At 36.3% G+C, this 22,088-nt stretch overlaps 1 protein-coding gene across 1 annotated transcript in view; it reads left to right on the forward strand.

Moving 5' to 3' along the window:
• The window catches only part of THSD7A (thrombospondin type 1 domain containing 7A), a 431,097-nt gene that overhangs the window by 361,958 nt on the left and 47,051 nt on the right, over window positions 1-22,088 (forward strand). The window contains exons 12-13 of the mRNA XM_039216623.1: window positions 10,634-10,828; window positions 12,250-12,513. Of these exons, the coding sequence (XP_039072554.1) occupies window positions 10,634-10,828; window positions 12,250-12,513 (459 nt within the window). The remainder of the gene's footprint in view (window positions 1-10,633; window positions 10,829-12,249; window positions 12,514-22,088) is intronic.

Raw genomic sequence — 22,088 nt, forward strand, 5'->3', positions numbered from 1 at the left:
GTGGGAATGGACAAAAATAAATGGATTTTCAACACACAGTAGAGGAAAATTAACTTTAGGACTTAGTAGCAGACTGTGGAAGCAGAGATAGAAATAAATGAGTCAAAGATGATCATATGGAAGAATGCTGGGGTGGGTCAGTCAGTTAAGCATCCAACTCTTGATTTCAGCTCAGGTAGTGATCTCATGGTCAAGCCCTGGGACAGGCTTTGCGCTGACACCATGGAGTCTGCTTAGGATTCTATCTATGTGTCTCTCTTTCTCTCTGCTCCTCCCCAAGCTCTCTCTCTCAAAATCAATAAGTAGACTTTAAAAAAAAAAAAAAAGGTGATCGTATGGATCTTTATCTCCAGTGTTTTCACCCTGAGAGTAGTTGTAATATTGATGAAAATTCTTAAGTCTGAAATAAGTAATTTTAGAGGTTGTATATTTTATACTGTCCATTAGAGATGAGGGCAGGGGAACAACTGGAAATATTGAAGTATGCATTAAAATGTTGAAATGTCACTGTAGAGATAGCTTAGGACAGCCAATAGAAATTTGCCTAGCATTTCCATAAAAGGATTTGATGAAACCATAGAAGAAACTAAGATATCTACAATATTTTTTATATAGAAGGAAAAATGGTTATTGCATTTTGTTAATCTATTTGCATTTGTATACTCTTTAAGCATTTATTCTTAAGTAAAGAACTTTAATGGTTTCAGCTTTAAATTACTGTTCCCTTGCTCATGTTGGAAATGACGCCGTATGAACTAAAATATGAGATTGCTAACTTTACCACTCTGTGATTCTAAAGATAGAAGTTTTTATCAAACTATTGGTCTAGACCAGGTGTTAACAATCAACGGCCTGTACATCCAATCTACTCTGTGGCCTGGTTTTTGTTGTTGCTGTTTTGTTTTGTTTTGTTTTGCATTTAAGGGTTTATTGGAACACAACTGCACCTGTTTCATTATCCATGGTCTATGGCTGCTACCATGGAAATGAGGCAAAGTTGAGCAGTTATGATGGGAACCGTATGGTCCACAAAGCCAAAAATGTTTACTATCAAGACCTTTACAGAAGAAGTTTGCTGACCTAAACTCTGAAGCCATGTAATCAATAATATAGTCCCACCTTCTAATAGTACTGAATTGTCATTAATTAGTAGGATCAGGAAATCCTTGAAGTTTATCTGGTCATTTGGAAAGAAGTTATTGCATTCAATTCAACAGTAAAGTAACCTTTTTAGATATGAGAGCAGTGGGCTTTAAACACTATCACAGTAGTAAAATATACACTTTTAGGTTGAAAATGTAGCATTCTTTGGTGGGGTGGTGATGGTGGGCAGTTAGGAATAAAACTTCGCTCTAAAACTTTATTGGTAAATTTTTTTTAAAAAGTTAAAACCAGATGATACCTGAGATATGGGAGACAAACAAGAAGACCCTCATAATTCCCCTGTCTAGAAGATAATCAGTCATATCCAAGAAGTGGACATTAAGAGTTAATTTAGTAGGTATACATAGAAAGGAAAGAATGTACCACTCAGCAGAACACTTACAAAATCACGTATTACGATTCAGATTTTCTCAAATGATTTGAACCTTGCACAGTAGTAGAAAAATAAAACTCTAAATTCTATTTTACCAGCTTATAAGCCAACTTGTAAGGTCTCCTCTGTTCTGGTCTCCTACTCCTACCCTTTGCCAACTGTTAACCATAAAGTGGCCATTATGGACAGACATTCATTTTTGCTATTAATAGTTGTTGTCATTGTAGGAATTACCTGTGTTGATGCATTGCAAAGGATCTGGGAAGCAGTTATGTTCCCAGAGTCTCTTTAACACATAACTAAGTATAACTGCTTATCATTCCAGCATTGACACATACTATAAAGCAAATTAGTGAAAGTCAACCTTAGTCAGAAATGACTTAGCCTGACACAGATGGAGGAATATAGGAAGATTCCACTCCAAACACATAAATGTAGTCTTGACCAAGGCTACCTTTCTATATATTTCAGAACCATTACGTTAGAACATAAAGTGCTTTAAAAGAAAATTGATATGCTCTGAAAATTTGAAAAGCACATTGAAATGTATGTGTTTATTTATGACCCAATCCCATTACATTTGAAAGGAAAAGTGAAATAATGGTGAAGGAAAATTTTGTATCAAGCATTCCCAGAATCACATAATTTTTTCCCAGTCTTCTCTAAATTGAATTTGCTACTCTACTACAAACAGAATATTTGCCTTTGTTTACCAAGTGTATCTATAAAAACATTGGAAATCCTCATAAAATAAATGCTTAAAACTTTGTGTTAATAGCTATATAACTCTTCTTAGGCTGCTACAGCAAAGCACTATAGACTGGTGGCTTAAACGTAAAAATTTATATTTTACAGTCTGGAGGCTAGAAAGTACAAAATCAAGGTGCTGGCCAATACAGCTCCTGGTGAGATCTCTCTTTCTGACTTGGAGATGATCATTTTCTTGCTATATCCCCACATGGCAGAGAGAGGGAGAGAGTAAGCTCTCTAGTTTCTTCTTCCAAGGGCATTAGTCTCATCATGTGGACCCAGACCTCATTTATGCCTGATTACTTCCCCAAAGCTACATCTCCAGGTGCTATCACACTGGGGGCTAGGGCCTCAACATATGAATTTCTGGAGGTCACTGTTCAGTCCATGGCAATACTGAAGGGCCAGTGTCTTTAAATAAAATGTCTATTCCACTGTACACAAGTGTAAGTTTGTTGATGCAAGCTGTCTCAGAAAGCTGTGAAAACAGGTTAACATCAGTCCCTAAAAGCCAGTTCAGACATCCTGAATATCGTTTAGTACAATTCAGTCTTTCATAAAACCAGTATTTGTTGAGTACCTGCCACATGTTGCTTGTTGCCTATGTGGTAATGGACCCAGGCTATTAAGAGAATGAAAATATATGATAAATATTTTGTGTTTATTCCTTAATGTTAGGAATCATACTATGGGTATATGTGATTTAGGTTCTGAGCATATTAGTAATACATTAATAATGTGTATACACAGTAACCACTAAAGAAGTAAGAAAAGATAAAAAAGGTAAACCCTGGTAGGGCGTAGTGACAGAGGAAATGACATTTGAATCTAGGATGACAAAAGCAATAACAAAAACAAACAAAAAAACCCTCACCCAAAATAAAATCTCTGTGTGTGGGGATAGTGCATTGAGCAGTTTGCCTATTGTTCCTGAGTGAGTTGGAGGCAAAGGGCCACACTCAGGAGGATTTAAATACCAGAGGGGGGCTGAGGAGAGAGAGAAGGAATATTTCTGCAATAGGAAATTAGATATAGTGATGAATTTTAGCAAGGCTTTGAATATTAAGAATGATGTAATCCAAGAAATTTTATCTAATGGTATAAGAAATAAAGAGAGGAGAAAGAGATATTTCAAAGAAGGAATTGACCAGATTTGGCAACTTTAAAAATTGGATAACTCTTAAATGTTATAGGGAAATTTTAGAGGGCCTTTCAATTAGAAATCCTTCCTAAAATATTGTCAATAAAGGAAATAAAATTAACATAAAATTATGTTCACATTCTAGTTTTTAAGTGAATAGACAGCGTATCCTTGCTTTATACTATCTGAGTCACTTGTGTATAAACATTTAATAGAACAGTAACTTTTTCTCTTTTCTCTCTATGCGTATGTCTGTGTTTGGATAACATTTAGGAGGCTAACTTTTACCAGTTGGTCAGTGACTATATCACTGAAACCTAGCCATATTAGCTGTAGCTAGAGTTACCACTAGACTTGCATTCAAAATGAAATACATGGTTCATAATAATGACAGTTTTGGACAATTTATTTTTTTCTCTAGGACTGCCCTAAGGGGATATGTTAATTCATACTATTTAAAATGCATATGTATTATTCCAGTGTTTATTACCTTATGACACATTTATACCAAGCATATGATGCAAATGTATCATAGGTTAGATGCTGAGATTTCTTAAAAATAAATTCAGATTTGTTCTTTTTCAAGCTCCTTGTTGATCACGCTATCTCCTGTCAAGTGTACTTCCTGTGAATTGGGTGGAACTCTGGTTAATAATTCCCATGGTTGAGCCTGCTTATCCTAATCCCCCATCCTGTCTGTATCCTTGTCTGCCAAGGAATGTCCATTATAATGTTGACCTGTCACTGAGATCTGATATCAGTCCCCTTATGTGAAAGCCAATATGATTCAGATGTATTCTCAAATGGATCACAAAAAGGAAAAAAATCCTTCAATAATATGCCTCATATGGCAGGGACCCTTCTGGTCCTGAAAGTATTCACCCTGTATCATCTGTTGGTTGAAAGCTTATAAAGGGAAAATCAGGGAGGGAGCAGGGGAGGAAGTTTTAATTGCTCCTCTACCAGAATTAAATCTAAATGAATTTGTAGGATGTGAAATGTAAGTATTTAACTACAGTCTATGCAGTTATTTTTTGTAAGCAAATATGCTTAAATATTGTGCTTAATAATATTGTCTTAAGCTGTATTGATGCCCTTGGCATTACTCCTTTACTTCGACTCTGGTCCACTTTGTTCTTTTTAAAAGATTACATATTAGAGACATAATCAAGGATAGGCCCAGAATATCTGAGTTAATTTATCTCAGATTATATTACACGTTAATCTGTTGATTTTCAGAGATTGTTATGAAATGAGAAGAAACAGAAGGAGTGTGGAAAAAGAACTAGGTAGGAAAGAGCAAAGCTCAACATAACTCAAAGAGCACAGGAACTTGCTTTAAAGAAATTTTGCAGACAGAGTGCCTGGGCTGTTCAGTCCGTTTAACGTCTGACTCTTAATTTTGGCTCAGGTCATGATGTCACAGGTTCGTGAGTTTGAGACCCACACCGGGCTCCCCGCACTGACAATGCAGAGCCTGCTTGGGATTCCTGCTCTCTCCCTCTCTCTGCCCCTCCTACACATACACACTCTCTCAAAATAAACAAATAAAGGTAAAAAAAATTATGCAGAGACATGATTTAAAAAATATTTTTCTGGTTGATACACATATTAGTTACCACCCAATATTTTTATACATTTAGAGTGCTACTTTTTGTTTACAAAACTAGTTTTTTAATTCTAGAAATATTTCTATGTTTAAATGCTTTGCTCTGATTTCCTGTGAATATTAGCATCCTAATTGATTTGGGGATTTAGGTTTTGTTTTATATCTCTGCAAGAGCCCTGTCATAAAATTATTATTAGCATGTTCTATTTATTAAATAGCTCATAAAATAATCTTGACACTGTGATATGTCTACACTGGTTCCTCAATACTGTGTTTGTTGTGATGCAGTTAGTTAGCCCTTTGCAGGTCCCTCGCCTGACCTACTCCACTGGGAGCTGATTATTACTTTGAGAAAGTCCTCATCCAAGGACTTTCACATACATTCATATGTATTATTAGCATCAATGAGACAAGGGATTTGTTGGTAACTATTTGGGATCAATAAAAAAAAAAAGTACATTTCTTTCCATTCTGCTGGAGTTCTACTCACAAGTTGTAATTAGAAAGTAATTTGGCAGACTTGTCAGTGAAAATCTCTTCTACACAGAGAAAGCCCAGGATCATTACAGCCACCTAGTAAACAACTGGAGCCCTCTTGCATTATTTATGGGTTTGGTCTTATTTTTAAGCACAATTAGGTCTCCTGGTAACGAGCTTTCACTCACATTAAGCTTTTCCTTTTTCATTTTTACGTGATTCATTCTTACTTTAGCCACTTTTTTCATTAACACTATAGGGGAAAAAATCACTCTTCTAATCATTCAATCAGCTGAACACGTTCTGTCTCTAGTGCTGCCCAGACACCACTGTTGTGAGGTAAACTAAGTTAATATTACTCAATTTACCAAATAACATCTCAGAGCTCCTTGAACTCTTTGTTTACATATAATACAGCAGTTTTCACTGCACCAGAACATTGATCTTCTTCTGTTTCCTGTAATGAACTTCTATGTGCACATTTTAGATCTAGTAATTTATTTCACTCTGATGATTCAAACGAAATGACTTGGTCTTGCCGGCTGAAGGATAATCCACAGACCAAGAGAACTCCTTTTTATTTTGTGCACCCTGAATAATAAGGGAGTTTCTTTCCTCTTCAAGGAAATGAAGATGAGCAACTGCATTCAGAATTCTATTAGATTTACTTCACAGCTGCGTCAGTAACATCCCATTTACATAGTCGTATATGCATAACACAGATATCCATGTCCTTTTAGCTCAAACCAATGTTATCTCTTCCCTTTCATTCCAGGAACCTTGATTATTCTCCTCTTTAAAACATGGCTCAAAATTCAACCTACATGAAAACATTCTAAAATTGACTTTACTTATGCAACTGATTAATTTTTTTATTTAAATTTATGGGAAGTTTCAAAGAGACACACAAATAGGAAGACTAATATAATGAGCACTGCTAGTGTAGTCTTCACTCACTCCACTTGAGTAGTTTCTAACATGTTGCCAGTCTTGGTCACGTGCCATTCCTCACACACTTAGAGAAATTTTGCTGGAATACTTTAAAGCAACTCGCAGATAAAATATAGATCATCAATAGATCATTTTTAATATAACAATAGTATTATAACATTAAACAAAGATAACAATAATTTCTTAATATCATCTATATTCAAACTATGTCTAATTTTCCCACACTGTCTCAAAAATGTTCACAATCAGTTTGTTCAAACCAGCGTTCATAATGTCTCCACCTTGCATTTGGTTGTTGAGTTGATTTTAATCTAACAGGTCTAGCTCCCTTTTCCAGAGCATTTATCTGTTGAAGAAACTCTCTTACTTATCTTTCCATCACTCCCTCAGTATTGATGGGCTGAGTTTGCTTGGCCTAATTCATATATAACCCACAAGGCTGACATGTGGGTGTCTCCCAGGCTTTCAGCCTGCTGAAAGCAGCCTGTCCATAACACTTAAGTAAAAATCGCTGTGCCTCATATAACCAAGATAAAATTATAAATGAAATAAATGTGTATAATTAACATAGAGTTAAATATAGAATTTTACCTTAAAATAATTATTTTGATATTTGCTGACCTCACTAAGAAGCATTCCTGGTGAATTAGCATGGTCTTTGGCCCATCTTTGCTAACAATACCTCAGCCCAAAGGAAAAACTTGCATAATCATACACACAAGATACCCTCTGGGTGTGTAAAATTCAGATACAACTGTCTGGGTGTATGTAGCTTTCTGGTATGCTAGGAAACTCATGTTTAGTGTGATACATCTTTTCTACAGTTACAACCACCCTGTTTTCAGTATCTTAAAAATGATTTTTAAGGTTTAGAAAGCTGAGAGACCAGATGGTTTCCTTTCCAAACATTTGTATTTTCCTCACCCTAATAGCAGGAAGTTCATTTCAGATTGCATTTCTGTGCTTGAATTGTTGTGTTTCCTCCAAGTCAGAATAGAAGCAAGTTGAGATGTATGATAAACTTTCAATATATTGTACAAATATTGCTGTTCCTACTTGTTTAAATAACATTACATGAGTAATTCATTCAAAATACACTAAAATCTCAGATAAGGAAAGCAGAATGCTGAGTGGGTTTCTGATAACAGATGTGGGAAATTTACTTTTTTTTCTTTCCAACTAATTGAAATACTTAAGGTATATGGGGGAAAGGGCTTCAGATTTATGCAAATAGTGTAGATCTGCACAAAAACTAGTTTGTTTCTTGAATTTCATTGGTGGTGGTTTTATTTGAGGGTATTTTGGGTGATAATTGAGCAGTTCTGAAATAAAATTTCTGGGAGAACCTTATAAGGAGAGGCTTAATGGAGAACCTAAGGCAATTTAATTTAGTTTCTCAAAAGATTTCTATCCAAGTCTCTGATTCATAGGGTCAAATTAGATAAGTAGATAAAGGTAGTCTTATTTCAAAGAACCCAAATTTAGTTTTGTAATTTTCTTTTATTATAAACAGTGTGGCCCTCTTCACAGCTTAGAGTTCTGATATGGTCAATCTCATGTTTCCAATTAATCATTCTTGAGGTTCCTGTATATCCTGATAAGTAAAATGTCTACTATCTCACTCTTTGTCAGTCCTTCCTCTTAAGAATCGTTGGAACAAACTGTCAGAGATTACTAAATTTACAGTGTTTAAGGAATCAACTCTGCATCCACATGGCAGCAAACTGCAGAATCACACCATTAATACACCACTGCATGGGGAGTCTTCCAATACCAATCCAGAGATAACATTCTTCCAAACTATGTGGGTGCTGTTTCGGCTCACTCCTTATGCACGTCTCCTTGAGATCCAAGTTTAGAGCTCCCTTAGTTCATTTGCACATGGCAGGCCATTGTTTCCCAACCTTAGCACTGTACCAGGGTGATGGAGTACCAAAGCACTTTTAGTCTTAGCTCCAAATCTCAGCCAGACCCCTCCTTGTGTCTTGACTACTCAAGCTAGTGGGTCCTAAATTTAAATATGCATAAGAAACATCTGAACGACCTGGAGAAAAAAACAAAACGTACATATTGCCTGACCCCATACAAAGTAATCTCATTCAGGAGCTCTGGAATGAATCCTAGACTCTTCAGCTTCTATAGTATTCCAGGTGTTTCTGATGCAAGTGGAAATACATCACCTGCTAAAATGGAGGTCTTGATCCCCTGCATATTTGAATCATCAAGGATCTTATAAAAAGATTTTCATGGGGCACGTGGCTGGCTCAGTCCATTAAGCATCTGACTTCAGCTCAGGTGATGATCTCACCGCTCGTAAGTTCAAATTCCACATCGGGCTCTATACTGAAAGCTCTGAGCCTGGAGCCTGTTTCAGATTCTGTGTCTCCCTCTCTCTCTACCCCTCTCCACCCCCCCTCAAAAATAGATAAACATTAAAAGATTTTTTAAGATAAAAAGATGCTTATGCCCAGGACCCTGTCTTCAACCAATAAATCAGAATGTTTGAGTTTGGGAAGGGCATGGACATTTCTCAGAAGCTATCCACGTGATTATAATCTGCACCCTGACTTGAGAACTGCTACTAGATCAGTATGATAAACACAGAGCACCAGACAACTCCTCTCCTCAGTGATGAGAGTCTGTTAGGGGCACTTGTTGCTTTCTCCTGTCACATAACTGCCGCTACTGTTCACTCTACCAGGTGTTGATATATTTAAAGTTCAGGGACCCTGTCCTCTTCATACAAACTGGCCCTTTCAGTGTTGTGCACATTACATGAAGAGGTATCTATGCTAAGAAATAGATGAGTGCTCACCTACATTTGAACAATTCTGTAACTTTTCCTGCACCTCTTGTGACAACTTCTGTTCACCTACACAGATAAAGTCTTCACTTGCTAAAACTGTTCTATTCTTTTAAGACACGCCATCACACAGCCCTACTACTAGGTGTGAAGTTTTAGACTACAGATTTGGAGAGTGTTGTCTAACCTGGGACATTCTGTGCCCTAACTATCATTTAGGATCAAAATTTTAGGCTTCTTCACCTTAGTTTCATGATGAATAGAGTCCTGAGCAGGGCAGAGATCAAGTTCCAACCTAGTCCATAAACCTGAAAGGACCACCAAATCATTCTGGGGCCATGTAAGCCTGTGCAAGGAAGTCACCTTTCAGACCAAGGTCTAAATGTTTTGTCTACTTCCTCAATTAATGAATAAATAATTTTTAAAACCAATGGGAGAAGATGACAGAGAAAGGGGACTTTAAAACATCACTTGCTCTTTTTCTTTAAGACTTGATACCTTAAAGCTGTTTTATAGCTATGTTCAATAAGCAGTAAAATATAACATGATTTTAAAAATCCAGTGTAACAGTACCTTGGGGGAAATAATACATGTGAACTAAAATTATTTGACCATTTTTAGAGCTTGTATGTAATTGTGGAAATGTCAATTATGACATGAGAGATTAAGATTGCCAAACGTTTTGTTTTTATTTTGAAATCCATGGTTGATACTTGTGCATGTGAAAACCTGTAAACAGAGGAGATGAGGGACTTTGAAACTTGCCCCCCCTCTCCCTATTAGCCACTCCAGAGCCATCCCAGCAAACTTCCAGTGTAATAAAAAAACATGCTTTCCATGCAAATGCAGCTATAGAATGAGTACCACAAGCATCCACTCCTCAACCAAACCTTCCAGTTTGCTGCCACTAAGACCCTTCTATATAGAAATCCTAGAGACACCAATGATACAAAAACAATTATTAGATGTATGTGGTGTCTCCTTGTACCTCTATGAATTGCCTGTGTTTAACATAATCTATTATCAGAACCCATTTGTCTCTTAAATAATTAAGTTCTAAATAAGGAATCAAAATCCTTAATAGCATCTAATAAAAACTGCTAAATGGTGTGTGCGTGTGTGTATATGTGTGTGTGTGCACGCACATGCTTTTTTGTGTCACAAAACCCACTGAAGGCTATCTGTTATTAAAAAAAAAACTTAAAAGATCAATGTAATGACTACTGTGATTATTAGAAACACCACTACCAGAATTAAAAGAGGATTCCTCTGACTATATAAGAAAAGAGTTAGGTTAACTCTTAAAGTGTAAGATAATTGTATATATTCAGACTTGTTTTAAACAGCTTTATGCTTTTTCTTTAGCTATTACTTGTCGAAAGCAAGATGGAGGACAGGCTGGCATCCACGAATGCCTTTGGTATGCAGGCCCCGTGCCAGCTCTCACCCAAGCCTGCCAGGTCCCCTGCCAAGATGACTGTCAGTTTACCAGCTGGTCCAAGTTTTCCTCATGCAATGGAGACTGTGGTGCAGTTAGGACCAGAAAGCGCACTATTGTCGGTAAGAATAATTGGGATGCAAAAGCCAGTACTTGTCAAGTTAGAAAACACATTAAAAGTTAGACCAAGAGAGTTCTGACAGTGTATTTGGAAAATGCATGGCTATGCCTTACTGCTCGTATACTGATAATTCATATGCCAGTGGATTTATATGTGTATTTTAATGTAAGTTGGCAGTGACAGATGTGCTGTGTAGTTTTAGCAGAAAGAAAAGGTAACCTTGAAAATTGAAATACAATAGGTAGATTATTTTTTTGGTTTAAACATATACTTTTGGTGGATTGCCTACAGATTGTGAAATGCTTGGAGAACAAAAGGAAAGGTTACCACTTCATTTTCTTTACCCATTCTCACTTTCGTAGCCTGATTATCCTTCATATCCTAGAAGAGGAATATGACATTAATTCTGTATCTGAAAACTGCATCTTAAAAGGCAGTCACAATGACAAAAAGCAGTAATATAATGAGCAAGAACAGGAGCTATCATACTGAACTAAACCTGGTGCATTCCAAAACACTGTCAGTGGCAAAAAGAAACCTGAAAATATTGGTGCCAATAGACTGTTCAGAATTTAAAAGTTATAAAGTGAGCCACCTGTCATAATGAAAACTATTGACAACTATATAAGGCTCCTTATGAAAGTTAGAGATAACTGTATGTAAAACATATGCAATTATGTATGATATATTTAAATAGTATTATGATATGTGATACATAATGTAATAAATACATAATAGAAATGTGATTCTGTTAAAATGACATGTTATTTTTCAAGCACATATGTTAGGTTTTTTATTTTAAAAGGGAATTTATTTAGATTTATATACAAACCATTTCTAGTATTTTTATTCTGACACTAAATATCTTCACTGTGAATATTTATTGAATATTATTTACTACACTAATTACCAAGTATGCCAAAATGATTATTCTTCAGCAATAATGAAAGATGCAAGGTAATAATTAGAAATGTAAATATCAAAGGGTCATTTTCTGAATTGTAATCCTACATAACCGCAATATCTATTTGGAATTAACAAAAAAACTGTCCAGTCCAGTGCAGTGACTTTCACTCTCTCCATTTCATATTTTGGCACATAACATAAAGGAGTGATTTATGCAATTACCTTCATTGAAAGCATATGAGCAAAATGCTAAGAGTGTAAAATTCAGCACAACAGCTAATGCCTTTTGCGAAATGGCCATTTTGAAATGAGAAAATAAGAAAAATTTTACTATGCAAAGCACTCAGTACTAATAACAGCCTACATGCAGAGCAAGCACTGTGGAGTGAGAAAATAGCTTTCATTTATAGCTACTGTTGAATATGGTTAAAAATGGGGAAAGGAAGTTTAGGGAAGGAGGAAAATTAGGGATGCTTGAAATAAATAATGATATTTTCCAACTTAATTTCTCCACAGGAAAAAGTAAGAAGAAGGAAAAATGTAAAAATTCTCACTTGTACCCCCTGATTGAGACTCAGTATTGTCCCTGTGACAAGTATAATGCGCAGCCTGTGGGGAACTGGTCAGACTGCATTTTACCAGAGGGGAAAGTGGAAGTGTTGCTGGGAATGAAAGCACAAGGAGATATCAAGGAATGTGGTCAAGGATATCGTTACCAAGCAATGGCATGCTACGACCAAAATGGCAGACTCGTGGAAACGTCCAGATGTAACAGCCATGGTAATCCAAGTTGTCTTCATTGTTGCATGTGTGCTGCCTTTGCGGGGGGAGGTAAAATGAAAGTGGATCAGAATGGAGGGACATGGAGGTTTACAGAAGTGTGCTCTAAATGGAACAGTTTGGGAGCATCATGCTGTATGTGTATTATTTACATGTAATAAGACATTCAGTGGCATTTGCCTTGTCCAGAAGTTGGTGACTAAATCCCAAAGTTGGTGAAAAGGGAGCCTTACAGTGCCAGAAACCTCCCTTGGTACTGATCAAGAGTCCTTGAATAGGCCCAATAACCCACCACAAGTCCGTGTATGGAAGAAGAGGGAGGAAAGGGAGATTTGAATTTTTCTGACATATAAAGTTATAAACTAGACACGCTTCTAATAACCAAACTGGCAAAATTAACAGTATGCCTGAAATGTCATTAAGTGGCAGAGAAGAAAGACTGAGAGCCGCAATTAGTGAAAGCTCAAATACCTCTTGTTTATTCCTCACTGCGTTGAAATTAGCCAAAAAGGTGGGAGGTGGGCGGAGAAAAGAAAAAGAAGAAAAGAAAAATGCACCTACTCTTAAGTAACTGTCCCCCCTTTAGTTTTCTATATCAAACACAGTGATAAAAATTGAGTTGCCAAAGTTTGTGAAGAGTGGCCATCGTTGACCAGAGTATGTAGTAAACTCTCTAGTTATAAGTCTTAATATAGTAGTCCTTGAGCAATATTTCTCCATTCTTTTATTTTAATACATCTGTCTTTTTATATTGGACTGAGACTAGTTTACAGTGGGTCATCCTGAATCAAAGTTGCCATATATTTGCAAACACTATACCCTGATCCTCCCACCTTCTTCATGGAAGTGACCTGAGAAAGAAGAGTTGCTAGGAGGGAGCGACAAGACAGTTACCCTCCAACTCTGCTGAAATAGCTTTTGTTAGAACAGCGCTATTCCAGTTTTATTATATGGTTCAGAAAACAACATGATCTACTAGGACCATCACCATTCATAAACCATCCATTGGCCCAAAGACTTCATAATATTGAAGCTCTAGATATGTATTTTTTAGGTTAATATACTCAGGCTAATGCATTCCTAACTTTAATATATTCAATGCATCTAGAACAGTAACTACAAAAGAAAAAATAATTTATTATTTATAATAGGTACACCTTGAGAGACGTGTAAGAGTAACTGAATATTTCATTCTCTGTATCAGTAACATAGGTGCTATAAATTAGGTACCAGGAAAAAAAATGTAAATACACCTGCCATTCTAAGATGATATGATAATGTAGAAGATCATAATTTGTCATTAAAATTGAAGATAACTTTTAAAAATACATTTCTCCTGGAATGTAGCTTTTAAGTGTTTGCTCACACTTTAAATTATCATGCCTAGTGAATCACCAGGACAATCATTTGTTTTTAATAGAACCTTTGAGTTTTCAGAATGACTTTTGTATATTCTCACTTTTATCCTGATCTGTTAATTAGATGCAAGAGAGTGTCAGTAAGCCACTTAACAGCCGACCTTATTTTTAGGAAAAAAACCATAAAATATCTTATAAATCTCACAAAAATGTTTGATCACTTAAAAAAAGTAAAAGTATAAAAATAATAGAAATTGGCCAAAGGCAATAGACTTCCTGCCTTTGTCAATTGGAAGCATGAAGGATGTAGCACTGTATTCTAGAAAAAAATGCACATATAGGAAAAATATTCCAGACAGCACTGAACTTCATGGGGATTGTGGGAGGATCTGAGACCTCTAACTAAGTAAGTCTCCAGTTTAAAAACACTTTTTTTAAATCTTTGTTTATTTTTGAGAAAGAGAGGTAGGGAGAGGAACAGAGAGAGAGGGAGACACAGAATCTGAAGCAGGCTCTGAGCTGACATCACAGAGCCCGATGCGGGGCTTAAACTCATGAATGGTATAATGACCTGAGCTGAAGTCAGATGCTTAACTGATTGAGCCACCCAGGTGCCCCTAAAAGGGTGCCATTTAGTTCCTTGTGTCTGTCCAACATCATGTCTTTCTCATAAATCTGAGCTGTGATAGCTGTCCAGTGGGATATTTAGTATTCACGAATATATTTATTCGAAGTGAAGTCCAGGGAATTGAATCTCCGTGGCCTGATTTCTTTGGAAATTACTACTTTGCTTCTATATGTTCTAACAGTTTTGATGCTGTTGGTGGAATACTCTAACTTTGGTGTTCTCATCGAAGCACACTTTAAATTACTGTCCCTAAAACCACTGCCTTCTCTCAGCCAAACTGGCTTTTTAGATGGATGGTGGAATAATGGCTTTCAAGACAAAGTCTCTTTCTGCTTTTATTTTAAACATAGAATTGACCCCCACATGTATGCAGTGCAACACACAAATCTCCTATTCAATAGTGACTTGGGGGCATTTATATTTTATCTGTAATGTCCATCTGTGAAGCACATTATCAGTTATACTGGTAAAACAATTTGACTTTCCTCAGTTTAATTATATTATTGTAGGCCATTTCCCATGTGGTTGCCATTTTTTAATGTCTTAATAACCATAAGGCATAGTTCTATTATGTCTGCAATTCTTTGCAATAGCAAACTTCGTACTGAAAAATGATAGACTTGTTACCAGTCTTGGGTGCTTGGACCCAGTGATGGTAGAAATAAGGCTGGACCCAAAATTTAAAGTCACAGGCAAAGATTTACTGGGACAGCAGCTGCAGCCGAAGGGAGACACAGTCTCTACAAAGGTGTCAGATTGGCTCTCAGAACAACAGCCAGGGAAAGTTTTAAAGGAGCCGAGGTGGGAAAGCAGTAATATGCTTAAGCACATAGGGGCTAGGAATCCCAGGAAGCAGACACGCAGGTGCAGTTGACAGAACTTGCTTCTTCCTGCATTGTAGGTTTCATTTGCAAGTTAATTCTTCACCTCTGGGCATGTTTTTTTCACATTAAAGAGTGGAAATGCTGATGAAAGGTCAAATTTGGTGGCTGTTCTCTCTCAGAACAGTTTGAACCAATCTTAGCTTTGTCCTTGGTCCCTGCTTGTCACATCCAGCAAGGAGTGTCCCAAGGTCCCTGACTGTCTCTTAACCATATTCAAGAATCAGATCTTAATGTGTACCTTGGGAGTCACGTAAATTTTAACCTATCTGATATATCCTATGAGATATAATTCCTAGTGATATATAAATATATTTGGGGGCATTTACCCTAAGAGCATGATATGAAATATATATATTTTTGTTGTGAAATCTTAGATGGTATCAATTTAGCAACAGATTGTTTTGGTTTATTTAAGAGAGAAAGGAAGAAAGAGAGTGCACATTCACTTGGCAGGGGCAGAGAGAAAGGGAGAGAGACAGAATCCCAAGCAGGCTCTGCATCATCAGCACAGAGCCCAATGCGGGTCTCAAACTCACGAACCATGAGATAATGATCTGAGCCAAAATCAAGAGTCAGACACTTAACCGACTGAGCCATCCAGGAGCCCTGAGATCTTAAATCATTCAAAAACCAAATAACACATTTTCTATTCATTGCCAGAACACTCTTAATATCTTAATTGATTGGGGGGCGCCTGGGTGGCTTAGCCTCAGTTAAGCATTTGCCTTCAGCTCATGTCACGATTTCACAGTTTGTAGTTTCGAGCCCTGCATTGCATTCTCTCTGTTGTCCACAGGGAGCCTGCTTTGGATCCTCTGTACCCTTCCCTCTCCCTTTCTCTATCTCAAACATAAATAAATGAAAATTTTAAAAATATATCTTAATTGATTTCATTATAAATTTGAGTGACTCCATAGTAGCAGGTACTTCTCAAGTTAATCACTTAAAATTTCACAGAACAAGAGTTAGAATTTCTGGAACTTTTAAAAATCATTATATTACTTAGTCTTAATATTTTAAAGAATCTTAGAGATAAATTATGCAAAGTGCATGTATACATGACTTCCATTTAAACGTAAGTGATAGAATTTTATCATGTGCCCCTCAACCATACCCCCCTTTCCCAAAGCCCCTTATCCTGCTCTACATCTGGAATTTCTAAAGCATGTATCATTATATAACCCTATAGTATCATTTACTTGTTGTGTTTATTTATGTTGTATCTCCTGTACAAGAATGAAGATTGATGAGAGTATCATGGACTGTTTGGTTCACTGGTGTATCCCAAACCCCTGGAACAGTAAGGGCTCGATATTTGTAGAGTAGATGAATGAATGAAGAACTGAGGAGAATTTTGTCAGTTGTGGTTGATCCACAGTCAGGCTTGGGTTCTGTTGTTTTTCCAGACAGTATTCTTCCCTGTCTTACATTTCTGGGAAATAATCAAACAGATTGCTGAGAACAACTAAGATCTTTGGAATAAGATCTATACATGCCACAAACTTTCCATGTAGTATTCATCAAATATTTGTGCTTCTATGTACTAAATAGGAGAAGAAATAATCACATACCCATTCCACTGAATTAGTCCAGTGATAACAATATTAAAGTCTCTTTATTGCCATTCAAAACTTATTGTTCATAGTTGCCTGATTTGTACAACACTAGATTTAGACAACACTTTCACTTCTTGGTTTATATTAGTAATTGTAACAACTTACATTTTCACAACCCTTGTTACAACTTTAATTGGGAGTGTGGGATGTTTATTTAACTCTCTTTGCTTCCAAAACTCATCTTTTCCTTGAAAAGTAGAAACATTTCTATTTGAGTTATATGAAAGGGACACCTTGAAGGTGAATTGGATAAAATACTAAAATGCCAGGTCCTCAAGTCTTCAGCTCTAAGAGCTACATAATTCCTTCCAGACACTTCGCTTCAGTTTTTACCTTGAGCAAATTTATCTTTGCTATATGTCATAGGTGGTTTAAGCCATAATGTACTACCAATAAATATTCTAAAATTCAATTACATTTATGATGTTTTATCATCTGTTAATATCAAGTTAGCAGAAAGACACATCTGATATGATGGTTCTTTCTCAGCCTAGGACATTTAATCTACTTTGTTCTCCTATTGTATAAAAGTAATATATTGCTATTAATACCTATCAAATACTTGCTAACATGTATAAACTATGAAGAAACTTAACCAGCTATTAGGTAAATTACCTTTTTGCCAAATGTTTTCCTAAAGTTCCAAATAGCAAATATCTTAGGCTTTGTGGACCAAAAGGCTTCTGTCACAAGTACCCAACTCTGCAGTTACAGCATGAAAGCAGCCATAGACAGTATGTGAGTGAATGCCATGAGTGAATGACATGACTGTGTTCCAATAAAACTTTATGTACAAAAACAGGCTGCCGGCCTGGGCTGTCATTTGCCAACTGGCATCTAATCCTTTGCTACTCAAAATGTGGTCTCCAGACCAGCAGCATAGACATCACAGGGAAACCGTTGGAAATGCAGAAATTCAATCACATTACAGACCTACTGAGTCAGAGTCTATATTTTGACAGGATTCCCAGGAAGCTCTATTACACATTTATTTTTCTTAAGTTACCACTTTTTATCTTTTTTACTTTTTAAGTTAACTCTATGCCCGTCTTGGGACTTGAATTCACAATCCCGAGATAAAGAGTATTATGCTCTACCAATTGAGCCAGCCAGGTGCCTCACACATTTCAAGTTCAGAGATTACTTTACTGGATCATACATACTCTTCCAAGATTTGGTAGAAATGTGAGCCTGAATCTTTGTAAGACTGTTTGCATTGGGCAAAACAATCCACACCTCCCATGTGCTAGTATACTTGACTGCCAGTTGTGGGGAAGAGGACATTAATGGAGATCTATGTTTCCTTCCTTCCTTCCTTCCTTCCTTCCTTCCTTCCTTCCTTCCTTCCTTCCTTCCTTCCTTCCTTCCTTCCGTCCATCCATCCATCCATCCATCTATCTATCTATCTATCTAAAGGATGGTTCTTCATAAAGTGAATCTCTATTTAGGTATGATTTTGAAAACTGAACGAGTCTATAGGATCCTCTGTGGAAAGCATATTGGCAATTTGATCATTGCCAGTACTCACTTTACAAATAGGTTTTAGTTCAAGAGCATGTACTAAGACATTATGTGGAACTCAGGGTATGTCTGATAAACATAATTATGAATATGGGGAAAGTAGATTCTGAGGATAACCTACTTAAGCAGCCAACCATGATATAACTAGAATGTATCACTTTTGCAATGGGATTCTATAGAAGGTTATATAAGTTTAATATTAGAGGTTAATTTTAAAGAAACAAAATGAGAATTTTTTCTTATGATGGATGCTCATATTTGAGAAAGAGCATGTTTAATTAAACCACACATAAAAGGCAATAAATAGGGTCTTGTAAAGAAGCTAAAATGGAGTGCTAAGTTCTCTGAAAACCTTTTTTAGCTGGTCATATTTATTTAATGCCTAATTCATTTCAGAATTCTTTCATTTGACAGTACGGGTATACCAGTATAACTTTCACAGTTATCATTCTCAATGGAGATCTTTTTCCTTTTAAATGTAAAAGAGAGGCAGAGTTTGAGGGATGGACTTTTCCTGAGGTAATAGTTGCAAGTTTAAAGAGTCAGGGAAAGAAGGAAAGGGCTACCTTGGATACTGAGTACAAAAAGAAAGTACTTGCTTACGGTCAAATTTAAATAAGGTGTGGATACCAGCATCATTCTCCACCAGGCTCCCTGAAGGAGCACTGTGGAAGTGTTGAGGGAGAGACTTTCATTGGAAAATTTCCTGCATCTACCATTCCTGTCATGTGTGACAGAAAAGCATCTGGTGTTATTTATTTCTCTGTGCTCCATGTCCGGAGATCCCAACTCTTCTGTTACTTAATAATATGGTTTTCAAACTGGGCTCCATGGAGCCCTGCAGGCCAGGCTGTCAAACATTGCCTCCAATAAATTCCACACACTTATTGGGCTTTCTTTTCAACTTTTTGGAAAAAGAATCCTCTGCTTAAAATAAATTTAACTGCCAAAATAGTTCATTATTTGCAACACTTTTAAAAGAGGAACTTTGATCTTTGCCTTAATCAACAACTTCTGCCATTATATTTCACTCTACACCCTTTCTCTGGGCCTCTGACCCCTTATTCCCCCTAATTCATTAGAGAAGTCATAACATTAATTTTCAACAAAATGATTAGAGTGGTAATCTTGCCAATATCTGTGGCAGTTTTATTGATATAACCCTAGAATTGTTCATTCCTTATGTTACAAGTTTTCATAACTCTTAAAGATACTAAATGACCTGTGTGAATCCACGTAAAGATTCTTGTTGTATTAGTAAAGCCCTACAAATCCAAAATAGTTTTAAAGTTCTGCAATCCATTAATTGAGTTTAGTCTCATTCCTACAATGCAGGTTCTTTTTCTACTTGAAAACATCATCAAAATAGTCATGTAGTGAACGGGCTTATGCATCAGGAAGTTTTTTATAAGTTCATGAAGAAGGTATCATGTATAGACATAAACCCTATATGTGGGCTCAAAAAGCAATCTGGAAACAAATGTACACATTTATGGGCATATTAAATTTAAATTTTGAAGAAAAGTCTTTACTTTCATTTACTCTCCCTGTTTATCCCATTTCTTCATAGTTGCACTGAAATCCAATTTAACTATTACAGGAAATTTTAATTTGCATAAAAACAAAGTTGACTCTTCTTATAGTCTTTTTAAACTGCCATAAAAAACCTTAAGATATTTATTTACATGACAGCTTCCTCTCCCTTTGTCATAAGCTTGATCTTTTAAGCTTTAAAACTTTCAAGTAAATATAAGTTAAGAAAAAAAATTTTTAAGTTCAAGAAATTTGGGGGTTTTTTTTACTTGTTTATTCACTTTTGTATTTTTTTCTGTATCTGGAAATGGACCTGAAAATCCTACTTTTTACATATTAAAACTCTGTACAGCTTAAAACATGAATCCAAGTTTAATGCATTATAATTACAACCTATCTGAATGATCTATCTCTTACTGGTCCAGTGAGATGATACAGAAAAACACCATTATACAAATGCAATATCTGAGGCCTTCTAGAGATTCACAGTTCATATCAGCAAAAAAGGAAAGAGGCCTGTTTAATTTAGATCCAACAGTTTTCCAACTTGACCACTGAAATATTTTTTGGTTGTTGTTGTTGTTGTTGTTGTTAAACATCTGTTTGACACTTATTAGAATCCAACAAACTAATGTTTAAAGACCATCTTGGAACAACTTCTCTGGCAGTATATGGCTTGCGTTTGTTGAACGAAAAATGTCCTGCATTGGATCACATTAAAAATAAATCACTCTAATATGTTTAGGAGTTAATTTGTTTCTCATTACTTCATAATCTCAAAACTCCATCAAATATGTTTATATCATTGACAAAGCCTTATTCCCAAAGTGAGCTTTTTAGCAGTTATCTCTCATTTTTAATAGAGTATAAGTTAAAATTACAAATGTTTAATCTGGGGAGAAGGTCCCTAAATGCTTTAATGTGTATAATTATTCCCAAGGCTTTTATTTTGGTTGCATAAGTATACATATAGGTTCTTATATAAATAAGTTTATTTACTTTTTAAATAAAATGTATATCTGAAAGTATAATTCCATCAGTAACTACTCGGAGTTAAGCCCAATTTCAGGAGTGAAAGGTTTACTTAGTCCTTCACAAGACTGCTCTCACTTCAGATATCAGCTGCAAGTTCAGAGGTTCCCAGTTACTACTGACTGACAAGCTGGCTTCAGATTTGGAGGTTCCCACAACCTCCCACATTCACTGGAACAGCTCAGAGAACTTAGAAAAGCACTATACAGTTGACCCTTGAACAACGTAAGTTTAACTGTGTGGGTCCACTTATACACAGATTTGTTTCGATAAATACAGTACAGTACTCTAAGCGTACTCTAATCTTCCTTATGCTTTTCTTAGCATTTTCCTTTGTCTAGCTTACTTTATATTGTAAGAATACAGAATATAGTACAATGTACAAAATGTGTGTTAATCACCTGTTTATGTTATCTGTAAGAGTTCTGGTCAACAGGAGGCCATTAGTAGTTAGATTTGGGGGGAGTCTAAGTTCTGCAAGGATTTTCAACTGCAATTGGAGTTAATGCCCCCATGCTGTTCAGGATCAACTGGACTTATAAGTAGGGTTTTATTATACCCAAAGGATACAAATCAGAAGTAGTCAAAATGAGACACATAGGCAAGCTCTAGGAGGGTCCCAAACATATGACTTCCATGTTCTCTCCCAGTGGAGCCAGGAGCCATCACGTCTTTACACATCAGTGTGTATTTATCTGCCAGAAAGCTCATGTGAGTTTTGTACCCAGAGTTTTTATTGGGGCTTTATTATGTGGGCATGATTAATCAGTTCTTTGGGCACGTGGTTGAGCTGTCTCCCCACCAAGAGATTGGGTGGATGTCATATGGCTTAAAAACCCTAACTCTCTAAACTTGTTTTGTCTTTGTGGTGTGACCAGTACCACGTCCTGAGACATCTCTTTAACATAACTCACCTATAGTCCAAGAAGCAACTATGAATAAGAAAGGTTCAGAAAATGTCAGGGCTTGGAGGCTACCTCCCAGGAACCAAAGACAAAGAACA

Source organism: Hyaena hyaena, unplaced genomic scaffold (genome assembly GCF_003009895.1).
Source record: "Hyaena hyaena isolate Hyena2069 unplaced genomic scaffold, ASM300989v1 scaffold_646, whole genome shotgun sequence".
NCBI classification, from domain to species: Eukaryota; Metazoa; Chordata; class Mammalia; order Carnivora; family Hyaenidae; genus Hyaena; species Hyaena hyaena.